At 43.7% G+C, this 27,500-nt stretch overlaps 1 protein-coding gene across 3 annotated transcripts in view; it reads right to left on the bottom strand.

Annotated features, from left to right (window-relative positions):
- LOC126983025 (ALK tyrosine kinase receptor-like) overlaps window positions 1-27,500 on the bottom strand; it is a 294,044-nt gene that overhangs the window by 239,775 nt on the left and 26,769 nt on the right. The window contains exon 2 of one of the 3 annotated variants that reach the window (XM_050835449.1): window positions 625-798. In XM_050835449.1, coding sequence (XP_050691406.1) covers window positions 625-798 — 174 coding nt within the window. Of the gene's footprint in view, window positions 1-624; window positions 1,895-27,500 lie in introns of those variants that run through there. The other 2 variants (XM_050835446.1, XM_050835447.1) reach the window with 2 other exon arrangements.

The following is a 27,500-nucleotide window of genomic DNA, read 5'->3' as shown; positions in this document are numbered from 1 at the left end:
CTTACCGCTCCCTCCCTCATACGTGCCCTCCCCCCCTTCTGCCCCGGGCCTCCTATCCTCACTCCCCCCTCCCCCTCCCCCGCCGCACACACCTAGGCTTTTCAGCCACCCTCTCCCATTTCCCATCCACTTCTCCTGACGTAGTCTGGTCTCCCTACCCCATCGTCGTCATCCTGTACCTCCACTTCACCTCCACCCCCCCCCTTGAACCCTGTAACCCCATATCAAAACAGCCCCCCTCCACTATTTACCCTACCTGCACCCCCCACCCCTGTGCCCCTCGCCCCCTGCAGTGGCCTGTGACGCCATACGTTGCAGGAACCCTCTGGTCCCCCCGGGGCGGCGCGGCGGTGTGCGCAGCGGCATCTGCGTCACCGTGCCCCTTCACGACCCTCCGCCATCACCGTGACGTCAGACTCCTGACCCTCACGATACCGTCCCCCCACCCCCGATGTAGCAGGGGGATAGGGTAGGCGCAGGCGTGGGTACGCGCGCGGGCACACACGCACACGCTCGAGCACACACACACACACACACACACACACACACACACACACACACACACACTCACACACACACACACACACACACACACACACAGGTGACGTCACGCCAGGTACTCACCTTCGGGGTTGCGCTCCGCGTCCATGATAACGCCTGTTATTTCGCCCGCTGGCCTCTCCATGCTGATCTCCGTCAGCCTGCGGCCCGTGGTGCGGACGAAGGTCACCTCCCCGGGGATGTCAGATTTCCACTGCCAGCCGCAGCTGCTCTCGTCCTCGAAGTCGCACTGGAGGCCTGAGGGCAAGGACTCGGGGTTGGTCATGCTCACACTCAGGTTAGTCATGAGCAGCAGCTGCAGTAGCAGCAGCAGCAGCGGGGCCGCTGCCCGAGGCGGGGTGGGGGACCTGCTGCGGGGGGCGGGACGAGGCCTCCCCCCATGGCCGGTCGGCACCTCGGGGGCGCCGGCCCTCAAGGTTCTGTCTGGGTTATCACATCTACAACTACAACACTCGCTACAGCCGCCAGCCGCCGCCACCGTCGCAGCGCTCATGGCTGGGGGCACGTCGGGCCACATCTATGAGAGGGCGGCAGCAGTGTAGCTTTATTGTCCCCGCCGGCACACTCTACATCCCGCCCCACGCCCGCGGCCGCCACGCAGTCACTTCACGCCACCCACAGTGTTCACGGAAAAATCTGCACCACCTCAGTATAGCCTATATCACTGGTGGGGGGCAGGGGGGGCAAGTCGTTTTTCAGCACTCGTCCCTGGGCAGGAGGGGAGCCCCCCGGGCACGAACTAGCTCTCCGGCAGGTGGGAGGGTACAGACACGCTCCTCCAAGTGGTTGTCATGTCTTCCACTGACACAGCACACAGCCTCGGCCCTCGTCATCTTGCCCCAGCATCTCGCATCCCTCCGCAGGCCCCAACACCCTCACTTGCCTCCTCCCCCTGGCTTTGCGATCACTCCACGAGCCACGGAACACGAACAGGTGGCCACAGGTTCAATAACAAGTCGAGGAGAGGGGAGAGAGAGGCTCGATTAAGCGCGTGTGGGCCTGCTGGTGGGACGGCGTGTGGCTGTGTGTGTATTTTCGTGACGATACTGAGGAGGGAGGCTGGCAGACGCTCGCTCCCTGCCCTGCTCGCTGCTGCCGCTCCCGGGCCCACCCGCCTCCCCATGCGCAGACGCCGATTCTCAACCTTGCAGTGGCGGTACAACCTGTCTCCCTACAACCTCTGCTCCCTGGCCGGGCTGTCCCTACTCACGCCCCTTGGTATATGTCTATTTGCTACTCTCTTCCACTCTCTCTTTTCCCTCGCCTGAAGAACACACGAGCAACAACACTCCAGGCCGCAGCAGTACACGCAGCATCCCTGGCACCGAGATCAACAGCACCAGCATCACCACCATCATCATCATCAGCATCAGCAGCTCACCGTGCATACATTACTCGTGAATTACAGCCTCGCCTCACCTCCGGCCTCAGCTGACAGCCTCCCCCCACCCTCACCCCTGCACACCTACATCATGGCTACTCAACACTCCTTCCTTTACACCCCTGCCCTCACTTTTCTCCTACCCTTCCCCTCTCCCCCCTCCTCTCCCTGCTGTCCCGCGCTCCCCTTCCCCACTCTCTACGGCCTCCCTTCCTAGGACGCGGGACAACCGTGGCCTCTTCCTAGGATCAGCTATCTCCCTTCCCAACTTTCCCCCTTCATGCCCTCCTCCCATGTTCCCTTAAACGGCTACATCCTTCAACGCCATTATTATCATTATTATTACTATTATCATTACTATTATCATCATCATTATCAATCTTCCTCTTGCACACAGGTGAGGGGGCAGGTGGACAGGTAGACAGGTGGGATTGCGTGTGGTTTGAGTGCGCATGAGTGTGTGCAACCGGTGACAAAGTGGATGATTATGTGAACCACGCACGCACGCACACACACACGTATACGCGCTCAGAGTAGTAGATCGTGTACACCACGCACGCACATAAACACGCACACACACGCACGGGAGAGTGGAACAGTTGTACACACACACACACACACACACACACACACACACACACACACACACACACACACGAGAGAGAGAGAGAGAGAGAGAGAGAGAGAGAGAGAGAGAGAGAGAGAGAGAGAGAGAGAGAGAGAGAGAGAGAGAGAGAGAGAGAGAGAGAGAGAGAGAGTGTGTGTGTGTGTGTGCGTGCTGTTTTTGAAGTCTGATGAGCATAACTTTTCGTCCCTGCCTCCTTACCCTCCCAGCACCCTTTCCCCAGTAGCCAGGTAGATATTCATAAACACTTCCGCCTCTCTTATCAACAATTTAACAAAGGCCGAATAGGAGATCAATCGTGTTTTAATAATAACCAGAATAATAACAAATGATCAGACTACAAAAGAGGGCATACAACTACCTCTACAAATGCTCAAAACTCCTACGAGAGCCTTTTTAAATGTGTGTACTAGCTTGGGCTCAAAAATGTTTAAGGCCCTAGCGTCTGAAAAAAAAAAAAGATTAAGCTAGAAACACCACTGGAGTATCGTAGGGATAATAGAAATACTCCTGATGCCAGTATTTAATTAAGAACGAATAAAGAGAAATTAGGGAGGAGTAAGTAGTTTTAAGTATTATGAGTAAATATATGTATTACAACATTGCCCTTGTCACAGGTTAATTGGTGTCTCCTGAAGGTGGATGTAGGAGCTCCGAAACACCTTGACTTCCTTACTTCATCCTTAACCCAAAACTAAGGCTAGGAAATATACGACATGAACACGGAAAGAATAACATGACAGGAAACAATACTACTTAGAAAACAGTTAACTTATTCGTCTTCGGGAAACTTGAATCACTTTAGACATTGATACGACACTCGATCCACTAAGAAATTCAACTTGTCCTCATGGCTGATAATAATAATAATAATAGTAATAATAATAATAATAATAATAATAATAATAATAATAATAATAATAAAGTGATCTGAGGATATTTTATTAATCAGATCATACGGATGTCGAAAGGAGAGAGAAAGCGAGAGAGAGAGAGAGAGAGAGAGAGAGAGAGAGAGAGAGAGAGAGAGAGAGAGAGAGACGCGAACGAAAACGGAGAGCGGGCGAAAGGATTTGGTAGCGGGCCGAAGGAATAAGGAAGGAGAGAAAAGGAAAGCGAGGAAATAAGCAGTAGAGGAATGATGAGTGTGGGCGATGGAAGGACGTGGGAGCCGGTGAAGGAGGAGAAGGAACAGTGTGTGTGGATGTAGGAGAGATTATGAGGAATGAATGAGGGAAGGGAAAGGAGGGAAGGAGGGAGGGAAGGAAACAAGTGTATATCGTAGAAGGAGATTATGAGGAATGAATGAGGGAAAGGAGGGAGGGAGGGAAGGAAGGAGGGAAGGAGGGAAGGAAGGAGAGATTATGAGGAATGAATGAGGGAAGGGAGGAAGGAGGGAAGGGAGGAGGCAAGTGTATATCGTTGAAGGAGAGTATGAGGAATGAATGAGGGAAGGGAATGAGGGAGGGAAGGAAGGAAGCAAGATACGGAAGAATTAAAAGGGAAACGAAAATATATGATTAAGGGAATGAAGGAAAGGAAGGATGGAATGAGGAAGGAAAGGAATGAGGGGAGTAAGGAAGGAGGGAGGGAGGGAAAGGGAGGAGGGAATGAGGAAAGGGGAGAATGAAACGAAGGAAAGAGGGAAGGAATAAGGTAAAGAAGGAAGGAAGGAAGAAAAGGAAGGAAAGGAATGATGGAAAGAAGGAAAGATGGAAGAAAAGAAAAGAAGGAACGAAGGAAGAAAGGAAGGAAGGAACGAAAGGAAGGAGAGAATGAGGAAAGGAGAGAACGAAACGAAGGAAGGAGGGGATGAAGGAAAAGAAGGAAGGAATGAGGGAAAGAAATAAGGAAGGAAGAAAGGGAAAGAAAGGGATGAGGGAAAGAAGGAAAGATGGAAGAAAGGAAAGGAAGAAAGGAAGGAAGGAAGGAAGAAAAAAAAGAAAGAAAGAAAGAAAGAAAGAAAGGAAGGAAGGAAGGAAGGAACGAACGAACGAAAGGAAGGAGAGAAAGAGGAAAGGGGGAACGAAAGGAAAGAAGAAAGGAAGGAAGAAAAAGAAGGAAGGAAGCAAAACACGAAAAAAATAGATAAAAAAAAATCTGAAAAAGGAAATTATAAGAAAAAAATGTTAGAATAGCGAAAGATTGATGGAGAATTAAAGAAAAACATGGAGGATTAAAGGATGGAAAAAAATTGAGCTGATAAATAATTAGAAGGAGAAAACTTGCAAAATGTATTAGAGAGAGAATTATGAGGTAGAAAGATAGATAGAGGAAAAGGTTAATGAGGGAGTAATTAGAGACATGAAAGAGTGATAGACTGAAACTTAAGAAAATAAATAAAATTAAAAAAACAAAGAAGAAAATGGTGAAAATAACGTACTGGAATAAAAAGAAGAGGTGGAAAGAGTATAAATATTGATAAAGAGAATGAAAAAGAGAGAGAAAAGGGGAAAAATATAATAAATGGAGGAACTGAATAAGAAAAGGAAAAAGGGAAGAAAATGGGAAATTATACGAAAAAAAGAAAAAGAATGAAAAAAGAATGGAGAGGAGGGAGAAGAAAAAATAGAAGAAAAAATAAAGAAGTAAAAAAAGTTAGAGGAATGAAATAAAGAGAAAAAGTAAAGAAGAAAAAGAGAAAGAAGAGCAGCAAGATGAAAGAGTGGAAGAAAATAAGGAAGAGGGGTTGAAAGCAAGAGGAAGACAGGTTGCAAAAGAGAGGAAGAAAAATAGTTCGGAGGAGAGAGATAAGGCAAAGGAATGTATGAAGGAGATGCTACAGAAAGAATGAAGAAAGGAAAGGAAGGATAGGAATGAATGAATGAAGGAAGGAAGGAAAGGAAAGGGAAGAGAAATGAAAAAAAGAGGCAAATAATGTGAAAAAATGTGAAAATCGATAAAGCAAAAAAAAAGTAGAATATAATGAAAATAAATGAAAATATTGAATCGTTAACTCTACTCTCTCTCTCTCTCTCTCTCTCTCTCTCTCTCTCTCTCTCTCTCTCTCTCTCTCTCTCTCTCTCTCTCTCTCAACATTCCATTACAGGTCTCCACTGTGACAGCTCACTCCCCTTCATCTCCATTCATTCCTTCCCCTCTCTCTCTCTCTCTCTCTCTCTCTCTCTCTCTCTCTCTCTCTCTCTCTCTCTCTCTCTCTCTCTCTCTCTCTCTCTCTCAACATTCCATTACAGGTCTCCACTGTGACAGCTCACTCCCCTTCATCTCCATTCATTCCTTCCCCTCCCCTCCACTCTCTCTCTCTCTCTCGTCATTTTTCTTCTTATTTCTCCTCTTCTCTCACTTTCTTCCTCCTCTTCCTCCTCATCTCTTTCCTTCCATCTTTCTTTTTTTCTCTCTCGATTTTCTCCATCTTTCCTCTTCTTCTCTTCGTCGTCCATACCTTTTCCTCTTGCTTCTTCTCCCTTTCCTATCTTCATCTACCTTCCTCTCTATTCCTCTTCTCTCCTCCTCTTTCCATCCTTTTGGTTCCTCCTCTCCCTGGCTTGTCTATCCTCCTATCCTCTTCTATTCCCTTTCTTTCATTCCACCCTTTGCCTGTATCTTCTTCTCTCCTTTCCCCTCCTTCTTCCCTTCCCTCCCTTCCCTTTCCACTCTCACGCACCTCCCATATCCTTCCCTTCTTTCCTTCTATTTTATCTCTGTCCCCTTTTCTCTCCTTTCCCTTTTCATTTCTCTCCTTCTTTACTCCTTCCTTCATTTTTCCACTTTTACCTATTTTTTTCCTCTATCCTCTTTCCTACCCTCCTTTCCCTCCCTCTTGCCAACATTCATTTTTTTTTCTTTCCTTTTCTCCTCTTCACTTGTCTTAGTCCTCCCTTCCCTTCCCTTCCCTTTCCACTTTCTTTACTTCTTTCCCCCTGCCTTCCTCTTCCTTCCTTTATTTATTTTCATCCTTCACCCACTTCCTCCAATCCTTTCCTTCCCTCTCTCTTGTTACCTCGAGTTCCTTTCCCCATTCGCTTGTCCCGCAGTCCTCCTCCATCCCTTTCCTACCTTTCCTTTAGTCTCTTCTTCAGGGCACAGACACAGGAAGGTCGTGGAGGACGAGGGGAGTGGGAGGAAGAAAGGGGGAGAAGGGGGGAGAGTGGGGGGGGGGAGATGAAGGGGGCGGAACGTGTAATTATCAAGTACAATGCAAGATGAGATAATGAAGCACTCACTCACGACACAGACACGAGTGCATGCGTCATAGTAGGGGGGGAGGGGGGGGGGGAGGTGAAGGGAAGCGAGGAGGGAGGTAAGGAAGGGAGTGAGAGAAGGATGGAGTAGGAATGAAGGAGCGATGATTGAAGGGAAGGAGGGATGGGACGTTAAACGGAAGGAAGGAAGGAAGGAAGGATGAGGGTAAAAGAAAGAAGAGGGGGAAGGTGAAAGGGAAAGAAAGAAGGGAAGGAAGGAAGGAAGGAAAGAGAGAAGGGGAACTGGTGAAAGAAGGAGAGGAGATAGGTTAGTGAGAGAAGGATGGAATAGAAAGAATAACTGGAGAACTGAAGGAAGGGAGGGAAGAAGGATGGATAGGGAACGAAAGATGGAGGGAGAGGGAAGGAAAAGAGATAAATGAAGGAGAGAGGAGAGGGAAGGAAGGAGGGAGGGAAGGAAAAGAGGTAAATGAAGGAGAGAGGGGAGGGAGGAAGGAAGGGAGGAGGGAGGGAAGGAAATAAGAGAAAGAAGGAAATGAATGAAGGGAAAATGTAGGGGAAAGAAAGGATGGAAAAAAGAAGAGAAGGAAGGAAAAGAATGGAAATGTGTGAAGGAAGGAAAGGAAGGTGAAAAGAAGAGAAGAAAGAAGAGAATGGCAACAGGAAAAATGGGAATGGTAGGCTTGCCCTCTACCATCACCACCATCACCACCACCACCATTATCAACACCATGACCTTCCTTCCACTAGATATACGAAGAAAACATCACAATCGCTACCACCACCACCACCACCACCACGTCCCCCCTATCACCCCTTCCCCTCCCATCCACCCCCGCCCCTCCGCGCCCGGCTACGCTCACTAACTTCTCCAAATGGATCTTGGTAGCGTGACTTTTCGACTTCCAGCTCCCTAACAGCACCGAAACTTGGCTTAAAGGAAGGCAAGAAAAACACAGAGAAAAAAGGGTTGGACAGAAAATGAACCCGGGAAAAAAACTGTCTGGTAATATATTTTTTCTTTTCCTTTTTCTTGGAGTATATATCTATGTAGTTATTTTTATTTATTTATTGTAGTAGGCTTAAAGAAGAAGGTAGAGTAGAATATTATGGGGCGTGGGATAACATGGAGTTTTTTTTTTGTTTTTTTGTAGCTAAATAAAATAAGAGTGACGTCTAGTAAGTAATAAAGATGATGCAAGTAAATAAATAAAAAAATAGAAAGTAAATAAGAGAAATATAGTAATTGTAGTAGTAGTAGTAGTAGTAGTGGTAGTAGTAGTAATAATATAAGTAGCAGCAGTATAAAACCAAATCAACAAAACACACACACACACACACACACACACACACACACACACAAACATACCTGGAGGAAAGTTACACTGATTAATCGCAGGTGTGAGCAAGGCCCGACCATCACCTTCATTAGCGGCCTCTTGGTGTGGTTATCGTGTTCCCGCGCCGGACGGGTGAGACAGATATATTCTAGCTTAAAAAATACCTTCATTACCGCCCCAAGGAGAGATGGAGCAGGATTTACGACCACAAACCCAAGAAACTATCGGTATTTTTTTTTACAGAAGTGATAGTTGTTGGAGAAAACTAAATAATTAAAAAAAAAAACGATAATCACTGTTCCTATAAAAAAAAAGTAGAGATAAGTGGCCAAAAGAGAGCTTAATTTCGGATGGAGAGGCGTCTTGGTTCTCCCGTCCTGAAAGAGTTCAAGTCATAGGCAGGAGGAAATACAGGGGAAGGAAGACTGTTCGAGAGTTTACCAGTGAAAGGGATGAAAGAATGAAGATGTTGGTTAACTCTTGCATACGAGATTTTGACGGTATAGAGATGAACTAGAGTAGAATGTTTTAATAGTTTAAACATTTTGAAACCATCGATGAGTGATACTGAGATTTGAGGGGCCGGCATATTATAAGTTTTAGCTTTCATAACAGACAGACTTACAGGACATTCTTTATTTCATTAACACAAGTCGCAACGAATATAGACTAAATAAATGGATGAATAAAAAAAGAATAGAAGACAGCTGAATGGCGTACACTAACTATCGGATAGAGAGAAGGGGAGAAGTTGAGAAATTCCTTTGGCCCCCAGTAAACTAGTAATAGATGATGATGATGATGATGGTGATGATGAAGATGATGATGATAAGGAGGAGGAGGAGAAGAAGGGAAGGGGAGGGGGAAGAAAGGAGAGAATAAGAGGAAAAAAAAAGAGAGGAGATAGAAGAAAACAAAAACAAAAGAGAGGAGATGAAAACAGGAGACTAAGTTGATTTTGAAGGAAAGAGGAATGGTAAAGACACGTTCCTCTTCCTTCCTTCTTTCCTTCCTTCCTTCCTTCCTTTTCCTGCTCCTCCTTTCATTCCCCCCTCCCCTACACATACAACAACAACAACAACAACAACAACAAAAACGATGATAGAAGGAAGGAGAGGAGGGGAAAAAAAGAGAAAAGGAAGAAGAGAATGGCAGCAAGAAAATGGAAGTAGTAGTTTGTCAACCTTCTACCTATCATTCCTACCATCACCATCACCACCACAACCACCACCACTACCATTATCACCACCACTAGAAATACGAAATTAAAACACTCAATCACCACCACCACCACCACCTACTTCCCACTTCCCCTTCTCAACCTCCTGGCCCCTAAGATCGAATTCCTCGTATAAAACCCGTATAGGCTTCCCACGCAGGTTGCTTGTATGGTTCTCGAGTGTGGATGTTAAGTGCATTTATATTTTTTACATGATTCAAGGTCGGAACGCAATTGTCCCTTTTGAAACAACGGAATAATTCGGTTAAGGTCGTTTTGGCCCATTTCATAGCCGAAGCCGGGAGGAGGAGGGAGAGGGAGAGGGAAAGGGAGAGAGGGAGAGGGAGGAAGAGGAGGAGGAGGAGGAGGAGGAGGAGGAGGAGAGAATGAAATTAACGAAAAAAATACTTGGCTGGAGAATGGATATGAGGTTCTCTTCCTCCTCCTCCTCCTCCTCCCTAAAATTCTGCCGATATTACTGGAGGTCTGGTGGCCTGATTTATTGTCTCTTTGGAGGAGGAGAAGGAATAAGAGGAGGAGGAGGAGGAGGAGGAGGGGAAGGGAAAGGAGAGAGGATACCAGATGAAATGAGAGAGAAAGGGAGTGGGTGGAAGAAAGAAGAAGATAAGAGGGATAAAAGAGAGGAAGGAGAAAACGAAAATATACAGTATAGAATGGAGATGAATGGAGGGGAAGGATAAAGGAGAGAAAGAAGGAGAATTCTGAAGGACGGAGGAATGATAAGGGTCCACTTCTCCTCCTCCTCCTCCTCCTCCTCCATTTCTTCCACCTCCTTTTCTCCTCCCCCAAAACAACCACCACCACCACCACCACCACCACTACTACTACCACTACTACCACCACCACAGCACGGACAACAACGCTACCCAAACAAAACAATACAAATACAAACAAACAAACAAACAAACATGGACGCAGGCGTGGGAAGTGGAGTCAGTGCGTGGGAGGTTACGTCCAGTGAAGAGGAGGAGGAGGAGGAGGAGGAGGAAGTGGGATGGAGAGAATGGAGAAAAGTAAAGACAGATGTGATGTTAACGGTTATGGGAGAGGGAGAATAAAGGGAGAGGGGGAGGAAACGGGAGGGAGAGGGAGATATAAGGGGAGGGGAGAAATATTAAGCGTGGGAGGAAGAGGAGGAGGAGAAGCAAGAGGAGGAGAAGAAGGAGCAGTAGTAGGAGGTGGAGGAGGAGTGGGAGGAGGAGGAAAAAGGGAAACGTATGAAAACAGGTTAAAAAAATATCAGGTTTATAGCTTTTGACCTCTCAGTGACCTTTGTGCCGTGCTACAGACCTTTAATGGTGCCGCGGTGTTGTGTTGTAAAGGACGAGGAGAGGCAGCAACGCCCTTCTAATAATAATAATAATAATAATAATAATAATAATAATAATAATAATAATAATAATAATAATAAATCATTTTTGAATCTTCATGTCAAATTTGCCCCTTCAATCATCCACTTTTTTCTCCTCCTCCTCCTCCTCTTCTTCCTCTTCCTCTTCCTCCTCCTCCTTTTGGCTTACGTAATACTATTTTTTTCTCTCTTAACACACACACACACACACACACACACACACACACACACACACACACACACACACACACACACACACACACACACACACAGGAGCGGGAGACTAAAAGAATATAATCATTTTGCTTAATGACGTCATAGTTGATGAAATATTACGCGACTATCTCCTCCTCCTCCTCCTCCTCCTCCTCCTCCTCCTCTTCTTCCTCCTCCTGTTCCTCTTCACTCAACATTTTTCTCTATCTGTCAGTTTTCTTTCATCTTTGCCAACATTCATTTTATACCCCCATTTTATGTTGTCTCCTCCTCCTCCTCCTCCTTCTCCTTTCCCTTTTCTTCTTCTTCTTCTTCTTCTCCTCCTCCTCCTTCTTCCACTTCCTCTTCCTCTTCCTCTTCCTCTTCCTCCTCCTTCCTTCTCTATCTTATTTCACCTCTGAGTACCTTATGAAGTGTTTTTCCTGGTGTCATCTGCAGCCGTGGAGGAGGAGGAGGAGGAGGAGGAGGAGGAGGAGAGGAGTGGAGGAGGAGGAGGAAAATATGGCGTTAAGGACAGATACAGGACACAGGAAAAAAATATAAGAAAAAAAATAGTAAAAATAAAAATAAAAGACAGCATAGAAAATGATAAAGACAAAAAAAAAAAACTAAATAAAACACAAATAAAAAATAAATCATGGCGTTATAGACGACTAATGGCTTGGAACGATACCAACGCGCGCGCACACACACACACACACACACACACACACACACACACACACACACACACACACGCTCATAAAACCTCATCACTATCTTTCCCACGTGTCGTTTTTCTTCTTGTTTGCTTTTAACGTCCTGACGTTTATGAATTAGAATAAAAATAGATAATAAAAATAAAATAAAATAAAATAAAATAAACGTCATTGTCGGTCGCTGAGGTGTTTCTTCTAGTGGGCGAGTTTGTTTTGTTTGTTTGTTTGTTTTTGTGTTTGCGTGCGTGGTTGATTGCTTAATGTGTCGGGGTTGGGTGGGGGTGGGGGGGTGGGGGGGAAAGAGATAGAGATAGATAGATAGATAGGTAGACAGACTGATAGATAGATAGAGGGAATGACAGAGAGAGAGAGAGAGAGAGAGAGAGAGAGAGAGAGAGAGAGAGAGAGAGAGAGAGAGAGAGAGAGAGAGAGAGAGAGAGAGAGAGAGAGAGAGAGAGAGAGAGAGAGAGAGAATACGTAAGTTTATGAGTAAGACAAAAAAAAGAAATAAAATCCCTAACAAATTCGCAAAGACAACAAACGCTAAACAAACCAAAACAACAACAACGACAACAAAAAAAACAACAGAAGCCTGACTCTATATCCACAAACACCAAACTTCAACTTGACGTGACACCCGTTATTAACACCTGAACTTCCTTACCTGTGCCTCTCAATCTGTACACCTTAATAACAACACGTTCCCACCAGGTAAGTCACCCCCGAAATTGACCTCTTTATCTAGCCCCTCGTTCCGTTTTCTTTCGTCGGAACAGCGTCATTGGGGGATTTTAATGTTGTTATTTACACCTGATCTTCCTTACCTGTGCCTCTCAATCCGTACACCTTAATAACTACACGTCCCCACCAGGTAAGTCACCCTCGAAATTGACCTCTTTATCTAGCCCCTCGTTCCGTTTTCTTTCGTCGGAGCAGCGTCATTGGGGGATTTTAATGTTGTTGTTTTGATTTATGCCCTTGAGTGGCCTTCTTTTTCTTCTTCTCTGCCTTATTAATCTCTAACGGGGTCGGCCGCTCTTATATGTTGTCGCTAGTAGCCCTTGAGCTGCCTCCCATGCTGTAAAAAAATGTCCCCTTCAATCCATCCTACCCTCGTTCACACACACACACACACACACACACACACACACACCTGGCCGAGGCATGGTGAGGGATGGTGACTTGTATAGTGATGCGGCACAGGTGTTCCATAATTACCTGCTTCCTGCCAGCGACGCCTCTAACACCTGGCTTACCGGCTATATCGGGGCGCCTTATTCACCAGCACGCCCTGGTTCTGAAGCCTTCGGGAGCACCTCGGAAGTCCGGACTGAATTTCGTATGAGCGTTATGCATAAGGAGGGGGAAGGAGGGAGGAGGGGGGGTGGAGGGGGGCGATGAGTGAGGGGAGAAGGGGTGAGTGTGTGTGTGTGTGTGTGAGGGGGAGGATGAGAGCCTGTGAAAGGGGGGGAGGGGATGAATGTGTGTGGGGAGTGTGCGTGTGAGTATGGGAGCGGGTGGAGGGGGACGTGTGCGTGTGTGTGTGTGTGTGTGTGTGTGTGTGTGTGTGTGTGTGTGTGTGTGTGTGTTGAGAAAGTTGCGAGGATTGAATATTTTCCACTCAAGTTTATCTGTACAAAAGCCTCGCGCACTGAAGGTAAACTTTTCACGACGAGTTACACAGATTTTGCAATAGATAAAAAATATATAAAATTGTATACCAACCATAAATCCCCAAAAATCGCATAGATTCTCGTTTAACTGTGATGCATGTAGTGCGAGTGACTAGTCTGATTTTCCGGTAATAAAAAAAATAATTGTGGATATGGATTATGAAGGCTATAAATACAGAAATACCGATACGAGTCAAACATATTTTTTCACCTACACCAAAAATACGGGATCGGCAGAATCGTTAAAAATAGAACGACCTCAAAATAGCTGCATGAACAAGACGTGATAATGGTGGTGGCGGACATACGAACGGGGCTGGAAAGAGTGAAGTGGGCTTAGACAGTTGTGTTTAAGGACTGGGAGCTGGGTTGTCTCTCTCTCTCTCTCTCTCTCTCTCTCTCTCTCTCTCTCTCTCTCTCTCTCTCTGCCAGGTAACATGTCTCTACCTGTCAGCGCCTTACGTAACAAACGATCCACGGTAATTTTCTTGCATGACACGCGGGTTAAAAATGAACACAGGTGCCAACTCTGTATATGACCTTCACAGCACCACACATTCCGGGCTAATTGGTAGTATTGTCGCCTTGTTTATTTTCAGCGTGGCGTATTATTCTCTATTTGCTTTGCTTTTATTTGTTTAATCTGCACGAAAAGTAAACGAGCAATCTGAACTTTTTTTTCTATTACTTAAATGACTCAGTGTTTATTAAGTTTAGTATTTATGTAAACCTGTAGATTGGTGCTAAAAAGAACGATAGTTTTAATTTTCGTTCTTCTATCTGGCATGAATAACGATGAATGGGTGAATGAATGGATGAGTGGATGAGTGAATGAATGGATGGATGAATGGATGAATGAATGGATGAATGAATGAATGGCTGAATGGATGGATGAATGAATGGATGAATGGATGGATGAATGAGTGAATGGATGGATGAATGAGTGAATGAATGGATGGTAAATGGATGAATGAATGAATGAATGAATGAATGGATTGATGAATGAATGGATGGATGAATAAATGGCTGAATGAATGAATGAATGAATAAATGAATGAATGGATGGATGAATGAATGGATGGATGAATAAATGAATGAATGAATGAATGAATGAATGAATGAATGAATGAATGAATGAATGGATGGATGAATGAATGGATGAATGGATGGATGAATGAATGGATGGATGGATGAATGAATGAATGAATGGATGGGTGGATGGATGAATGAATGAATGAATAAATGGATGAATGAATGAATGAATGAATGGATGGATGAATGAATGGATGGATGAATGGATGGATGGGTGGATGGATGAATGAATGAATGAATGAATTAATTAATTAATGGATGGATGAAGAAATGGATGGGTGGATGGATGAATGAATGAATGAATGAATGAATGGATGGATGAATGAATGAATAAATGGATGAATGAATGAATGAATGAATGAATGAATGAATGAATGAATGAATGGATGGATGAATGAATGAATGAATAAATGGATGAATGAATGAATGGATGAATGAATGAATGAATGGATGGATAAATGAATAAATGGATAAATGAATGAATGAATGAATGAATGAATGGGTGGATGGATGAATGAATAAATAAATGGATGAATGAATGAATGGATGAATGAATGAATAAAATGTTGAATGGATGTATGGTTGAATGGATGGATGAATGAATGAATGAATGAATGAATGGATGAGTGAATGAATGGATGAATGAATGGATGAATGAATGAGTGAATGAATGAATGATTGAATGAATGAATGGATGAATGAATAAATGGATGAATGAATGAATGAATGGATGAATGAATGAATGAATGAATGAATGGATGGATGAATGAATGAATGAATGAATGAATGGTTGAATGAATGGATGGATGAATGAATGGATGGGTGGAAGGATGAATGAATGGATGGATGGATGAATGAATGAATGGATGGATGAATGAATGGATGGGTGGATGGATGAATGAATGAATGGATGAATGAATGAATGAATGGATGAATGAATGAATAAATGAATGGATGGATGAATGAGTGGATGGGTGGATGGATGAATGAATGAATGAATGAATGGATTGATGAATGAATGAATGAATGAATGAATGAAAGGTTGAATGGATGGATGGATGCATGAATGAATGAATGAATGAATGAATGGATAAATGGATGAATGAATGAATGAATGAATGAATGAATGGATGGATGGATGGATGGATGAATGAATGAATGAATGAATGGTTGAATGAATGGATGAATGAATGAATGGTGATAATAAGAGGAAGAACAAAAAAATAATAATAAAAAAGGAAAATAAAGATGACATACTGTTGTGTGTTTGTGTGTGTGTATCGCTGATTTTGTGTGTGTTTGTGCATGTTTAGTTTTTTTTGTTGTTGTTATTAAGATTCATTCACTAACAAGCGCTTTTAATACGAATACACTTAATTGACAGTCCCATATGATCACCAACATAAAAGCGACCTTGTAAGTTTAGTACAAAAAAAAAAAAAACTTACGTTTACATTATATCACTTCCATAAACTTAAAAAAAAAGGAAACCAAAAAAAAAAAAGATATTAAATTATTTCACTTTTTTTTTTTTTACCTGGACAGAAGCTGTGACGAGCTATGATTCATTTTTGCGCATATATAAAGGGAAATAAACTGATATATAAAATAATATTATCCTCCTACTGTTAGTCTTCCTCGCATGAGTCAGCTTCAGGCAAATAAAGAGATGAGTAACGCAAATATAAATAATTATCGGTTCACATTTTTTTCTCCTACTTGAATATTAGTGTTTATTTAGGGTTTATGTAAATGTATAGTATCGTAGTGTTGATATAACGACAGAATTCACTCTTCTTTTGCTGACTGGCTTGAATGATGATGATAAGAAGAAAACAAATTAGTAAACGAAGAAGAACAGGATAAGACGAAGAGAGATAAGAAGAAGAATATGAAGAGCAAGAACAAGAGGAACAAAATGAACAAGAGAGAGAACAATTAGTAAACGAAGAAGAATAAGATAAGACGAAGAGGGATAAGAAGAAGAATATGAAGAGCAACAAGAACAAAATGAACAAGAGAGAACAATTAGTAAACGAAGAAGAATAGGATAAGACGAAGAGGGATAAGAAGAAGATTATGAACAGCAAAATGAACAAGAATGAGAACAAAAAACATGAATAAGAACAAAGGCAAAATAAAGACGAACAAGGAACAAGAACAGGAGTAAAAAAGAAGTAGAGTAAGCAGAACAAGATGATCAAGAAGAAAAGAACAAGGGGAAAAATACGAACAAAATAACAGAATCAACGAAAAAGAAGAAGAGTAAGAAGAGGAATAAGAGGAGCAAAAAGAACAAGGGGAACAAGAGGAACAAGAACAAGAACCAGATGAACAAAAAACAAGGACAAAACAAAGAGACAAACAAGAACAATAAAAAGATCAACATGGAATAAGAAAAAGAAGCAAAATAAGCAGAAACATAAGAGGAACAAGATGGATGAACGAGGAGAGGAAGAAGGAGAAAAATACGAATACTAATAAAGAGGAATGAAAATAAGAACGTCCTTCGCTAATAGATGAACTAGAACATGAACAAAAAGAACAAAAAACAGTAACAAGGAACATATACAAGAAGAAAAAGAAGCAGAACAACGTGAACAATAGAGAAAAGGAAACGGAGAAAAAAATACGGAAACTAAGAAAAAGGCAAACAAGAAAAAAAAAAACAGGAGCAGAACAAGAAGAACAGGACAAAAAAAACAACAACAAGAAGAAGAAACAGGAGTAGACAAAAAAACAGGACAAAAAAAAAAACAAGAAGAAACAGGAGTAGAAAAAAAAACAGGACAAAAACAACAACAACAAGAAGAAGAAACAGGAGTAGAAAAAAAACAGGACAAAAAAAACAACAACAACAACAAGAAACAGGACAAAAAAAAAAAAAAAAAAAAAAAAAAGAACAGAAATACGAATACTAAGAACGAAGCGTCAAAATAAAACCGCCCTTCACTACGTTATTTTCGTCGCTTGCCGCCGTGACGCAGCGATTCGCGTTTACGTAAAGAAGTGCGTCAGAAAATTCGCGTCAGCTGTTGCAACCTTCAACCCCAAGGAAAGCCTGTCGCCACGGACCACCTTGGCTGCCTCACCTGGCGGGCTGGGGTGAGGGTGGGGTGGGGGGCTGGGACCTGAAGAACTGGTGGCTGGGGGACTGGTGGTTAAGGGGCTGACGGAGGGGGGAAGGTGAACTGATGGGCGGGGAACTGGTGATTGGGGAAATGGGGGCTGGGGAACTTGTGGCTCAGGGATTGGTGGTTGAGAGACTGGGATCTGGGGGACTGGGGGCTGGGGAAATGGGGGTTGGGGAATTGGTGGGTGAGGGATTGGTGGTTGAGAGACTGGGATCTGGGGGACTGGGGGCTGGGAAACTAGTGGTTGGGGAAATGGGGGTTGGGGAATTGGTGGGTGAGGGATTGGTGGTTGAGAGACTGGGATCTGGGGGACTGGGAGCTTGGATCTGGTGACTGGGGGACTGGTGGCTTGGATACTGGGAGCTGGGGAACTGAGGCGGGGGGTCTACGGCTGGTGGTTTAGGGCTGGGGAGCTTGGAGGGGGGCAGGTGGGGTCAGGGCTGAGGGCTGGAGGGGCATAGGGCTATTTGAGGACAAAAAGCATGTGGTGGGTGTGAGACTAAGAGGGGTGAGAGAGGGGCTGCCGGAAGGGTTTTTATACAAGGAGAAAGAAGGACTAGATTCGACGGGCTAATATCAAGGGGCTGGGGCTGAGAAGGGTGGGTCTGGCGGCTAAACTCAAATAGGCAGGGGATAAGCAAAGTAAGTCCGTGGGCTAAACTGAAGGGGCTGAGACTAAGAGCGATAAGACGAAAAGGAGTAAGAGGACTATGAAGAGTATGAAGAAAAAGGAGAACGCGAGGAACAAGAACGAGAACAAGATGAACAAAAACAAGGACAAAAACAAAAACAAAAAGATAAACAAAAACACAAAATGATCAAGAACGAAGAGCAAAATAAGCAGAAACACAAGAATAAGAACAAGATGGACAATCAAGAAGAAAAGGAAAAAGGAGAAAAATATGAATACTAAGAAAAAGGGGAGAGTCTGGGGGCTAAAAAAGACGACGCTAGGACTGAAAGCTTTATCTAGGGATTGAAATAAGAGACTGGGGCTAAGAGAGGTGGGTCTGGGGGCTGAAAACATGGGGCTGAATCAGAGAAAAGTGGGTCTAAGTGCTAGAAAAAGGGGCTGAGGTTGAAAAAAAAGGTCTGAGGGCTGCAAACACATGGGGCCGATGGTCGGACTTATGATTGGGGCTGGAAAGAGTGCTGTGGGCTTAGACTGTTGGGTTTAAGGACTGGGGGCTAGATTCTCTCTCTCTCTCTCTCTCTCTCTCTCTCTCTCTCTCTCTCTCTCTCTCTCTCTCTCTCACTCTCTCCTCTACCAGCTTCTGAGGAGATTTTCTAGCTGGCAAAACTTTCATTAGCGTCCCAAATTATTATAACCTTAAAGAGAGGGGAGGAGGAGGAGAAGGAGGAGGAGGAGGAGGAGGAGGAGGAGGAGGAGGAGGAGGAGATATGAAAGACAAGGTGGGAGAGGAGGAAAATAAGGAGCATGTAAAGAAAAAGTAAGTTTATTTTAAGAAGAGGAAGAAGAAGAAGAAAAAGAAGAAGAAGAAGAAGGAGAAAAAAAATGAAAAAAGATGAAAATGTAAAATAAGAGGAGGAGGAGGAGGAGGAGGAAAAAATAAGCTGAAGGGAAGGCGAAAAGCTTAGAAGAAAAGGCGAAGGGAAAAGTAAGAGAGAGAGAGAGAGAGAGAGAGAGAGAGAGAGAGAGAGAGAGAGAGAGAGAGAGAGAGAGAGAGAGAGAGAGAGAGAGAGAGAGAGAGAGAGAGAGAGAGAGAGAGAGAGAGAGAGAGAGAGAGAGAGAGAATGGTAGGGTAGGTAGGTAGTGGAAGGGAGGGAGGAAGAGGAGAGGGAGGAGGGAGGAAGAGAGGGCGGGAGGGTGTTTCACTGCCATCTAGTGGACAAAATCAATAACATGTAGTTTCTTCCACGGCCACGAGGGGGCAGCACATGACAGGTAGCCACACCCCGCCACCCACGTGACTTCAACCAGGTAACTCCTCCTTCTTCTTCATCTTCTCCTCCTCCTCCTCCTTCTCCTTGTTCTCCTTCTCCTTGTTCTCCTCTTCCTTCTCTACTTCATCCTCCTCCTCTTCCTCCTATGTCCATTGGCGAAAGATGAAAGAAACGACAATATGGAAGCCTCTACGTGTGTGTGTGTGTGTGTGTGTGTGTGTGTGTGTGTGTGTGTGTGTGTGTGTGTGTGTGTGTGTGTGTGTGTCACCGCATCGCTTTAAACCCTCTCAGGCAACGGGGTCGTGAAAATACACCTTCGGGGGGGGGGGAGAGAGAGAGAGAGAGAGAGAGAGAGAGAGAGAGAGAGAGAGAGAGAGAGAGAGAGAGAGAGAGAGAGAGAGAGAGAGAGAGAGAGAGAGAGAGAGAGAGAGAGAGAGAGAGAGAGAGAGAATAGGAAGAGGAGAAGAGTTATCGTCTCGTATTCAACATAAAAAAGGCAAAAACTAAAAAAAATAACTCGCAGGAGAGAGAGAGAGAGAGAGAGAGAGAGAGAGAGAGAGAGAGAGAGAGAGAGAGAGAGAGAGAGAGAGAGAGAGAGAGTGAGAGAGAATAGAAAGAGAAGATTTATCGTCTCGTATTCAACATAAAAAAGGCAAAAACAACAACAAAAAAATAACTCGGAAGAACCAACGTGCCATCGATTTCCTTTATAGTTTTCTTCTACTCGAGGAACAATACAGAATGATAATGGAAGAGAAATCATCATAAAAAAATCTTCTCGTTCCCTGATTTTCTCTCTTCCCTTTTTCATCGACAGGGAATGATTGGAAGAAGAGAAACACGAACGAAACGAACAACTAAAAGAAGAACAGGAAGAACAAGAACAAGAGTAAGAAAAAAAACAAGATAGACAATACAAGAACGAGAGTAAGAACAAGGACAAGAGTAAGAAAAAACACACGATGGACAGGAGTGGAAGGGAATGGACAGGAAGATGCATGTATGAACGGGTAAGGAAATAGATGGGGAAAGACATGGAGGAATAAAAGTAAAAGGAGGAGGAGGAGGAGGAAGAAGAGGAGGAAGAGGAAAGGAATTGACAGAAGAAAAGAAAGATATGGAGGAAGAGATATGGAAAGAAGAAAAGGGAGGAAAAGTAAATTAATGAAAAGGAGAAAAATGTAAAAGAAAAATAACGAGAAGTAATGATGATGAAGAGCAAGAAGAATATGTGGAAGAGAAATAAACTTGGCAGGAGGAGGAAGAAGAGAAGGAGGAGGAAGAGAAGAAGGAGGAGGTGGAAGAAGAGAAGAAGGAGGAGGAGGAGGAAGAGTAAGAAGACAAAGAATAAGAATATAAACAGAAAAAAATAAAAATAAAGATGAAAAAGAAGAAAACATATAATAACAGTAGTAGTAGGAGGAGGAGGAGGAAGAGGAAGAAGAGGATTTTAAGGCTCTGTTCTTAGGATAGCAATCAATTTAACTTTCATTTATACCACTGATAGAACTAATATTGCTGCCTTAAAACTCCTTACACTTGAAACCGTCAGTCAGAACCCGTAGACTTGTGCCCCAAATATCACATAAGTCTACGTCTTTTTCTCCGTTTTCTTTGACGTTTCAGAGAAAATGAGGAGGAGAGACGCTTCAAGGGAGACTCCTACAGGACGCATCTTCATATCTGCCTTCTCCCCTTTTCACGCCTTTTAATTTATTTCTTCTTTTTCATCTTCTCAATCTCCTTCCTCTTCTTTGCATGCTCCTTATTTTCCTCCTCTCCCACCTTCTCATATCCTCCTCCTCCTCCTCCTCCTTCCTCTCAAAAAAAAAAAAAAATATTATCCCTCTCCACATATATAGCCGTAACAAATATATACGTGATGTTGTTTAGGTTACGTCACAGTGGACACTTTTCATTTATCTATTTATTTAACTCGCTAGGGTGGTTGACTGAAGTTGTTTTGATTGAGTTTCACGTGTTAAGTCGAATTCTGATAAGTTGCTGTTGGAAGTTACTGGTTTTGGGGCTTTAAACAGGAAAAATCCAACAATGAGGCTTCTCGTGTGTATGTATGAATGTATGTATCAGGGAAACTAAAATAACTAATAAAGGAAAAGGGATAAAAGAGAAAGGGAGAGGAATATAAATAGATAAGGAATAAAAAGGTGATAAAACAGGAACGCTAGATAAAAAAAAAATACAACAGTGAGGCCATCGTGTGATTTGCCTTTTACCTTATCACCTGAAGGAGACTAAAAGGACTAAAAAAGAAAACTTGAGGTGCTGGTGGTGGCACAGAAAACTTAAGCAAACAAAGAGGCGGGGACAGGCAACGAGGCGACCTGTTTATGGCGTTCCGTGTGAAGTAGACAAAGGGAGATTATTTTTAGATGCTGAAATACGATGAGCTTTTTTTTCTTTTCTTTTATTTTATTTTACGGCAGAGGAAGTAGTCACGGGCAACAATAAAAGATCAACGGAAAAACCCACAGAACTGCTGCTCCCCTATGGAAAAGAGTTTCAGTGTGTGTTCACCCCCTGGGAAATTTAACGAAAGGTCGCCTGTTTAGCAGATAGAATGAAAAAAGGTTTGGCTTTCTCCATCAAACTCTGGACCAACCTTTCTTCTACGCTACGATAACACCATCTTTTTCTTCCATCCTCTTCCATCCCTCCTTCCATCTCTCCTTCTATCCCCTTCCATTCCTTCTTCAATCCCTCCCTAACTCTCCCTCACTACCAAACTCTGAACCAACTTTCCTTCTACGATAATCCCATCCTCTTCCACTCCTTCTTATGTACAGTCGGTAAAGAAAAGAATCGAACACTCGTGGGTTGACTGAAGAGCATTTGTGTGGAATCTAGAGACGTGGTGCTGTGTTGGTTAGGTGAGGGCCAGTGGGTGGACTCTACGCACTGGTCCCCACCTAACCAACAACACAACACCATGTCTATAGATTCCGCTCAATGTCTATTCAGTCGACTCATGGGTGTTCGATGCTATTTTTTGGACGACTGTAGGTCCATCCACATGATCCCTACAGTGATTTAAAGAGCTGCATCCTTCTTCACGTAATGGTAATGTGCAACCTGTCTTTTTTTTATCAGGGGTGTGGAATCGTAGTTGGAGTCGGAATCGGTATGATAATCTCGGACTCGGACTCCTTTACGATACGTGTGAGGTTGTGTGGCTGGGTGTCGTGATGAGTGGTGTGGTGTAGATGTGGTGTGGTGTGGATGTGGTGTGGCTAGGTGTAGTGTGGTGTGGAAAGTGGTGTGGTGTATAGTGTGGAAGTGGTGTGGCTGGGTGTGATGCTGTGTGGTGTTGTGTGGTGTGTGGTGTGGCTGGGTGTGGTGTGGTGTGTGATGTGTCTGGGATTGATTTACCTACCACTGTATTTGCCTTCTACCTTATCAGCTGAAGGAGTCTAAAAGGAACTAAAAAGGAGCAGAGGATAAAACAGAAAGAGAAAGGAAAATTAATAGAAAGGGAAAAGAAAGGGAGATAAAATGGGAGCGGTAGAGAAAAAAAGGAAAATTACAAAAGTGAGACCAAAAAAGAAAGAAAGAAGGGGGGGGGGAGTTGGAGTCGGAATAGCAACTTTAAAATTTCCTGGAGTTGGTGTCGAATTTTTTTTTATATCCGACTTCACTCCCCTGCCCTTTATCTGCGCTAACACAATGGAGGAGGCTCAAACATCATCATCTAAAACAGACAGTAAGGGCATAGCTTTCTCCAAACAAATTACTCCACAAGATCCCAGCAGATTAAACTTATATACAGAAACCTACACTATTATGCATCTGCGGCAACAATAGAGGAGGAAAAAATGAACTGAAAAGGGAGTAGAAAGTGATTAACGGACCCCAGATACATTACACCAGGAGCAAGGTGAAAAAAGAGACTTACTTTACTGAGGTACAACGATGAAAATGAGCAATACTTTATCTGCTGGCACGCTCGCAATCAGGATACTCGTCGTGATTTCAAAGTCGACAATCAGATTTTCCAACTCCTAAAAATGTCTCCATGCACTTCAAACAGCACAAGCAATTTAAGGAAGGGCGGAATCAAGAAATGGCTTTTTTTTTAATATACCATTTCCTTCACTTTTAACAGTCGCCATGAAACTCAATCTCGTGGACCCTAGAATTGTGTTTGAAGACTCAATAAAACATAAAATAAAAGGGGGAGGTAAAACTGATTTCCCCCGTCTCATGCATTTCCCTGCTCTCTCACGCTTCGAACGTCTAAATTTAGCAAGCGTTCCACCCCTTTGAGCCCGTTCGCTTTGGTTCTCTCTAAACATGTGTGAAAAAAAGTCCCGGGGTAAAACTGTCCATAAAAGCTGTCCAGAAAAACTATCGTCAATTCACACCTGCAGCTAACAAGCAAAGTCACACGGCGGGGGATCCAAGGCTTACGTGTCCTGAACCTGTATTTTCATCATGGTGTGAGTGACGTGTGAGGGAGGCAGGGAGGGAGGGAGGAAGAGGGAGGGGGGGAGGAAGGGAGGGAGAGAGAGAGAGAGAGAGAGAGAGAGAGAGAGAGAGAGAGAGAGAGAGAGAGAGAGAGAGAGAGAGAGAGAGAGAGAGAGAGAGAGAGAGAGAGAGAGAGAGAGAGAGAGAGAGAGAGAGAGAGAGAGGAGGTAAGAAACAGAGAGAGAGAGAGAGGTAAGAGATGGTAGGGGAGGAAGGTGATAGAGAGGGAGGGAGGGAGTTTAAAAAAAGGGAGGTAGAGGTGACGAAATAAAGGGAGAGAAGGGGAGGAGGGGGAGGAGAAAGAGGAGGTAGGGAGACTTGAAAGGATGACGAGATGGAGATAGGGAGGCAGAGAGGTGGGTAGGTGGGTAAGTAGGGAGAGGGGGAGCTAAAGAAATAGGGAAAAAGGGCAGAGAAGGCAGGTAGGTAGGAGATTCAGTAGATAGATAGATAGATGGATAGCAAGAAAGGGAGAAAAAGAGGTAGGATGGGAGACAAGAAAGGACGACGAGATGGAGATAGGGAGGCAGAGAGGTGGGTAGGTGGGTAAGTAGGGAGAGGGGGAGATGAAGAAATAGAGAAAAAGGGCAGAGAAGGCAGGTAGGTAGGAGATTCAGTAGATAGATAGATAGATGCATAGCAAGAAAGGGAGAAAAAAAGAGGCAGGATGGGAGATATTCTTTAGGGAGGGAGAAAAAAAGGGAACATAATTGGTATACACGTAATATCAAGCGATTCTTCACTTTTTCCTCTTCACCATTGCACTACTATAACATATCCGATCAAGGTTATCTAAGGCTTCCTACAGGTGGTTTTCAAGCTTCCCCTACCCTCATCCCCGAATTGATATCCTTTAACAGAGTTTCAAATCCCTTATCTGATTGGTGAGGGATCATACTGCACCACGGGCGAGAGGGGAAGGGGAGAGAGGAGGGAGAGGGATAAAGAAAGGGGAGAGGAAAAAAATGGAGGAAGGAGTAAGCTGGAAAATGGAAGTGTTCGTTATTTTTTTTCTTTCGGTAGCGTGTGTGTGTGTGTGTGTGTGTGTGTGTGTGTGTGTGTGTGTGTGTGTGTGTGTGTGTTCGCGCGATGATAAAGAGGACAAAAAATTAAAGTGGCAAATAAACTATAAGAGAAGAAAGAAGAGGAGAAAGAAGGCGAGGAAGAGGAAGGAGGAGGAGGAGGAGGAGGAGGAAAAGGAGAAGTAGAAGGAGGAGGAAGAAGAGGAAAAGGAAAAAGAGGAGGGAGGAAAGCAAAACAAGACCGATATTAATGAACACACACACACACACACACACACACACACACACACACACACACACACACACACACACTCTATCGAACCTACGACATATTTCAACTACCAAAAAATCTCTCCCCTTACCTGTTTTCCACGTAACGCCATAAACAGGTCACCTCCTTACCAGCCACCGCCTCTTTGTTTGCCCAAGCTTCCACCACCACCACCACCACCTCCACCACCACCACTGCTTACTCCCCTTCTCGTCAAACTGTTCCTTTTTTTCTCCTTTCTCCTCACTCTTTCGGCTTCCTTCTCCTTTACCTCCTCTTCCTCCTTTTTTTTAACCCATTTTCAGCGTATCATTTGAACCTTTGTCATTTTATCTTCTCGGGTCAAGTCACACATTTCCACCGAACGAGTTTTTCCAGTGACTTAGTGAAAGATGGTTGATGCTTTTATGGTGTCTAATTTTAGCTATGTCATGAAAATTGGCGTACTTGGAAGTGTAAAAATATGAGAACATGAGGAGGATGAGGAGGAGGAGAAAGAGGAAGACGAAAAAGACGAAAAGGAGGAAGGGGAAGAAGAAAAAAGAAGGAAAGAAGAGAAGGATGGCAAAGAAGAAGACGAGGAAAACTGTTCAAACATAAGGAGGAAAAAAAGGAAAAGACAGAGAAAGACAAAGACATCGAAGAAGATTAAGAAAAGGGGAACGAAAAAGAGTACAAGGAAGAAAAAAAGAAAGCGATGACAAAGAAAAAGACGAGGACAATGGTTTAAAAATTAGGAGGAGGAGGAGAAGAAGACATAGAGAGACGAATGAGATAAAAAAAAGATAAAGAAAAAGGGGACGAATAAAAGAACAAGGAAGGAGAAAAAAGATATGGATGAAAAAGTAGAAGAGAACAATTAGTTAAACATAAAGAAGAGGAGGAGAATGGGAAGAAACAGGGAGACGAAGACAAAAGCGAAGAAAAAGAAAAGGGAAACGAAAAAAGAGGACGAGGAAGAAAGAAAACCCAAAAACAACAAAGATGTAAATGACAAAGAAAACGAGAACAATATGGTCGAGGAGCACTGAAGCAAACTAACGATATAGTCCACGAGTTGACAGTACTTAATGAGTTGCATGGAGGGTATTGTGTTAGCGAGGCCTTTGAAACTAAACGAACCGTGGTATGAGGGACCTTGTGTGTGGGTGTGTGTGGGTGTGTGAATGTGTGTGTGTGTGCAGCGTGATACACACCGCCTTCCTCATCGATCTCTCTCACTCTCATCTAATTGGCTCTCTCTCTTCCCTACCAACCTAATTGCCAGCCTTCCTTCCGACCCCCTCCCCCTATCCCGCCTCCTCTTTCTTCTGATGTACGCCACTATTCTCCTCCTCCTCCTCTCGTCTCTGTTCTTCATATAACGTTTCCCTCTGTGATGTACGGGGGTGGTTGTTTTCCTTGCCTCACTTCTCATTTCATCCTCGTTTTCCTTTGGTATTTTCTCTTTTTTTATTTTCCATTTCTCTCTATTCTTCTCCAACACAAACTACTACACAGCATAACAGTAAGAAGTAGTAGTAGTAGTAGTAGTAGTAGTAGTAGTAGTAGTAGTAGTACGTAGTAGAAGGAGGAGGAGGAGGAGGAGGAGGAGGAGGAGGAGGAGCAGGAGGATCATTGCTATTGCTACTGCTAGTGATTGGTAGAAGGCAGAGTAGTGAAACGCGGAAAACAGCACCGTAGACTTTCATAAGTGTTTTGCGTTATGAACAGCGTCGTGAAGCATAAAGGTGGATGATGTCGACGAAGGGAATGATAACCTATTAATGAAGAACGATTAGTAAACGCAGAATATGGTGAAAGGCAAGATGGTAGGCTGGGTGGAGTATGGGAGGAAGACATTGGCGGGCCATGGGATAGGAAAGGAGAGAGAGACGACGACTGCTGTTAATAATGTAGCAAGGAGCATTAGCAACGGTAAAAGAAGAATTAAAAGCATGCGAAAAATGCGATATGATACGAAACAACAGGACTGCTGCATAGAGAACAGACGCAGGTAATAATTATAGAGCTTATTTTGACCATAGAATTACGCTTTACTGAAAAAAAAAACTTACAGATAATTTGATTTTATATAAAGGAGAAAAAGAAGTGAAGTTTGGGGCATATGCTATAGCTGCGCGTGGCCTCAGTGCTCATCTCCGCTTCATCGGCCCTTGAACCTGTGGTGGGAAGAACCAGTGTGTCATCCGGGCTACCACACTTTTCTCTCCCAGGTTTCCCCAGGTAACCATTAATCAATTAGTCTATAAGGGAGGAAACCAGCATAAATATCTCACCAAACTGAATTGCAACGTAAAATTTTAGTAAATAAACATAACAAGTGAAGCAAAATCCTAACTG

The sequence above is a fragment of the Eriocheir sinensis genome, chromosome 52 (genome assembly GCF_024679095.1).
Source record: "Eriocheir sinensis breed Jianghai 21 chromosome 52, ASM2467909v1, whole genome shotgun sequence".
NCBI classification, from domain to species: Eukaryota; Metazoa; Arthropoda; class Malacostraca; order Decapoda; family Varunidae; genus Eriocheir; species Eriocheir sinensis.
The sequence above is the reverse complement of the archived record's forward strand: the minus strand, read 5'-3'. Positions and strand labels throughout refer to the sequence as shown.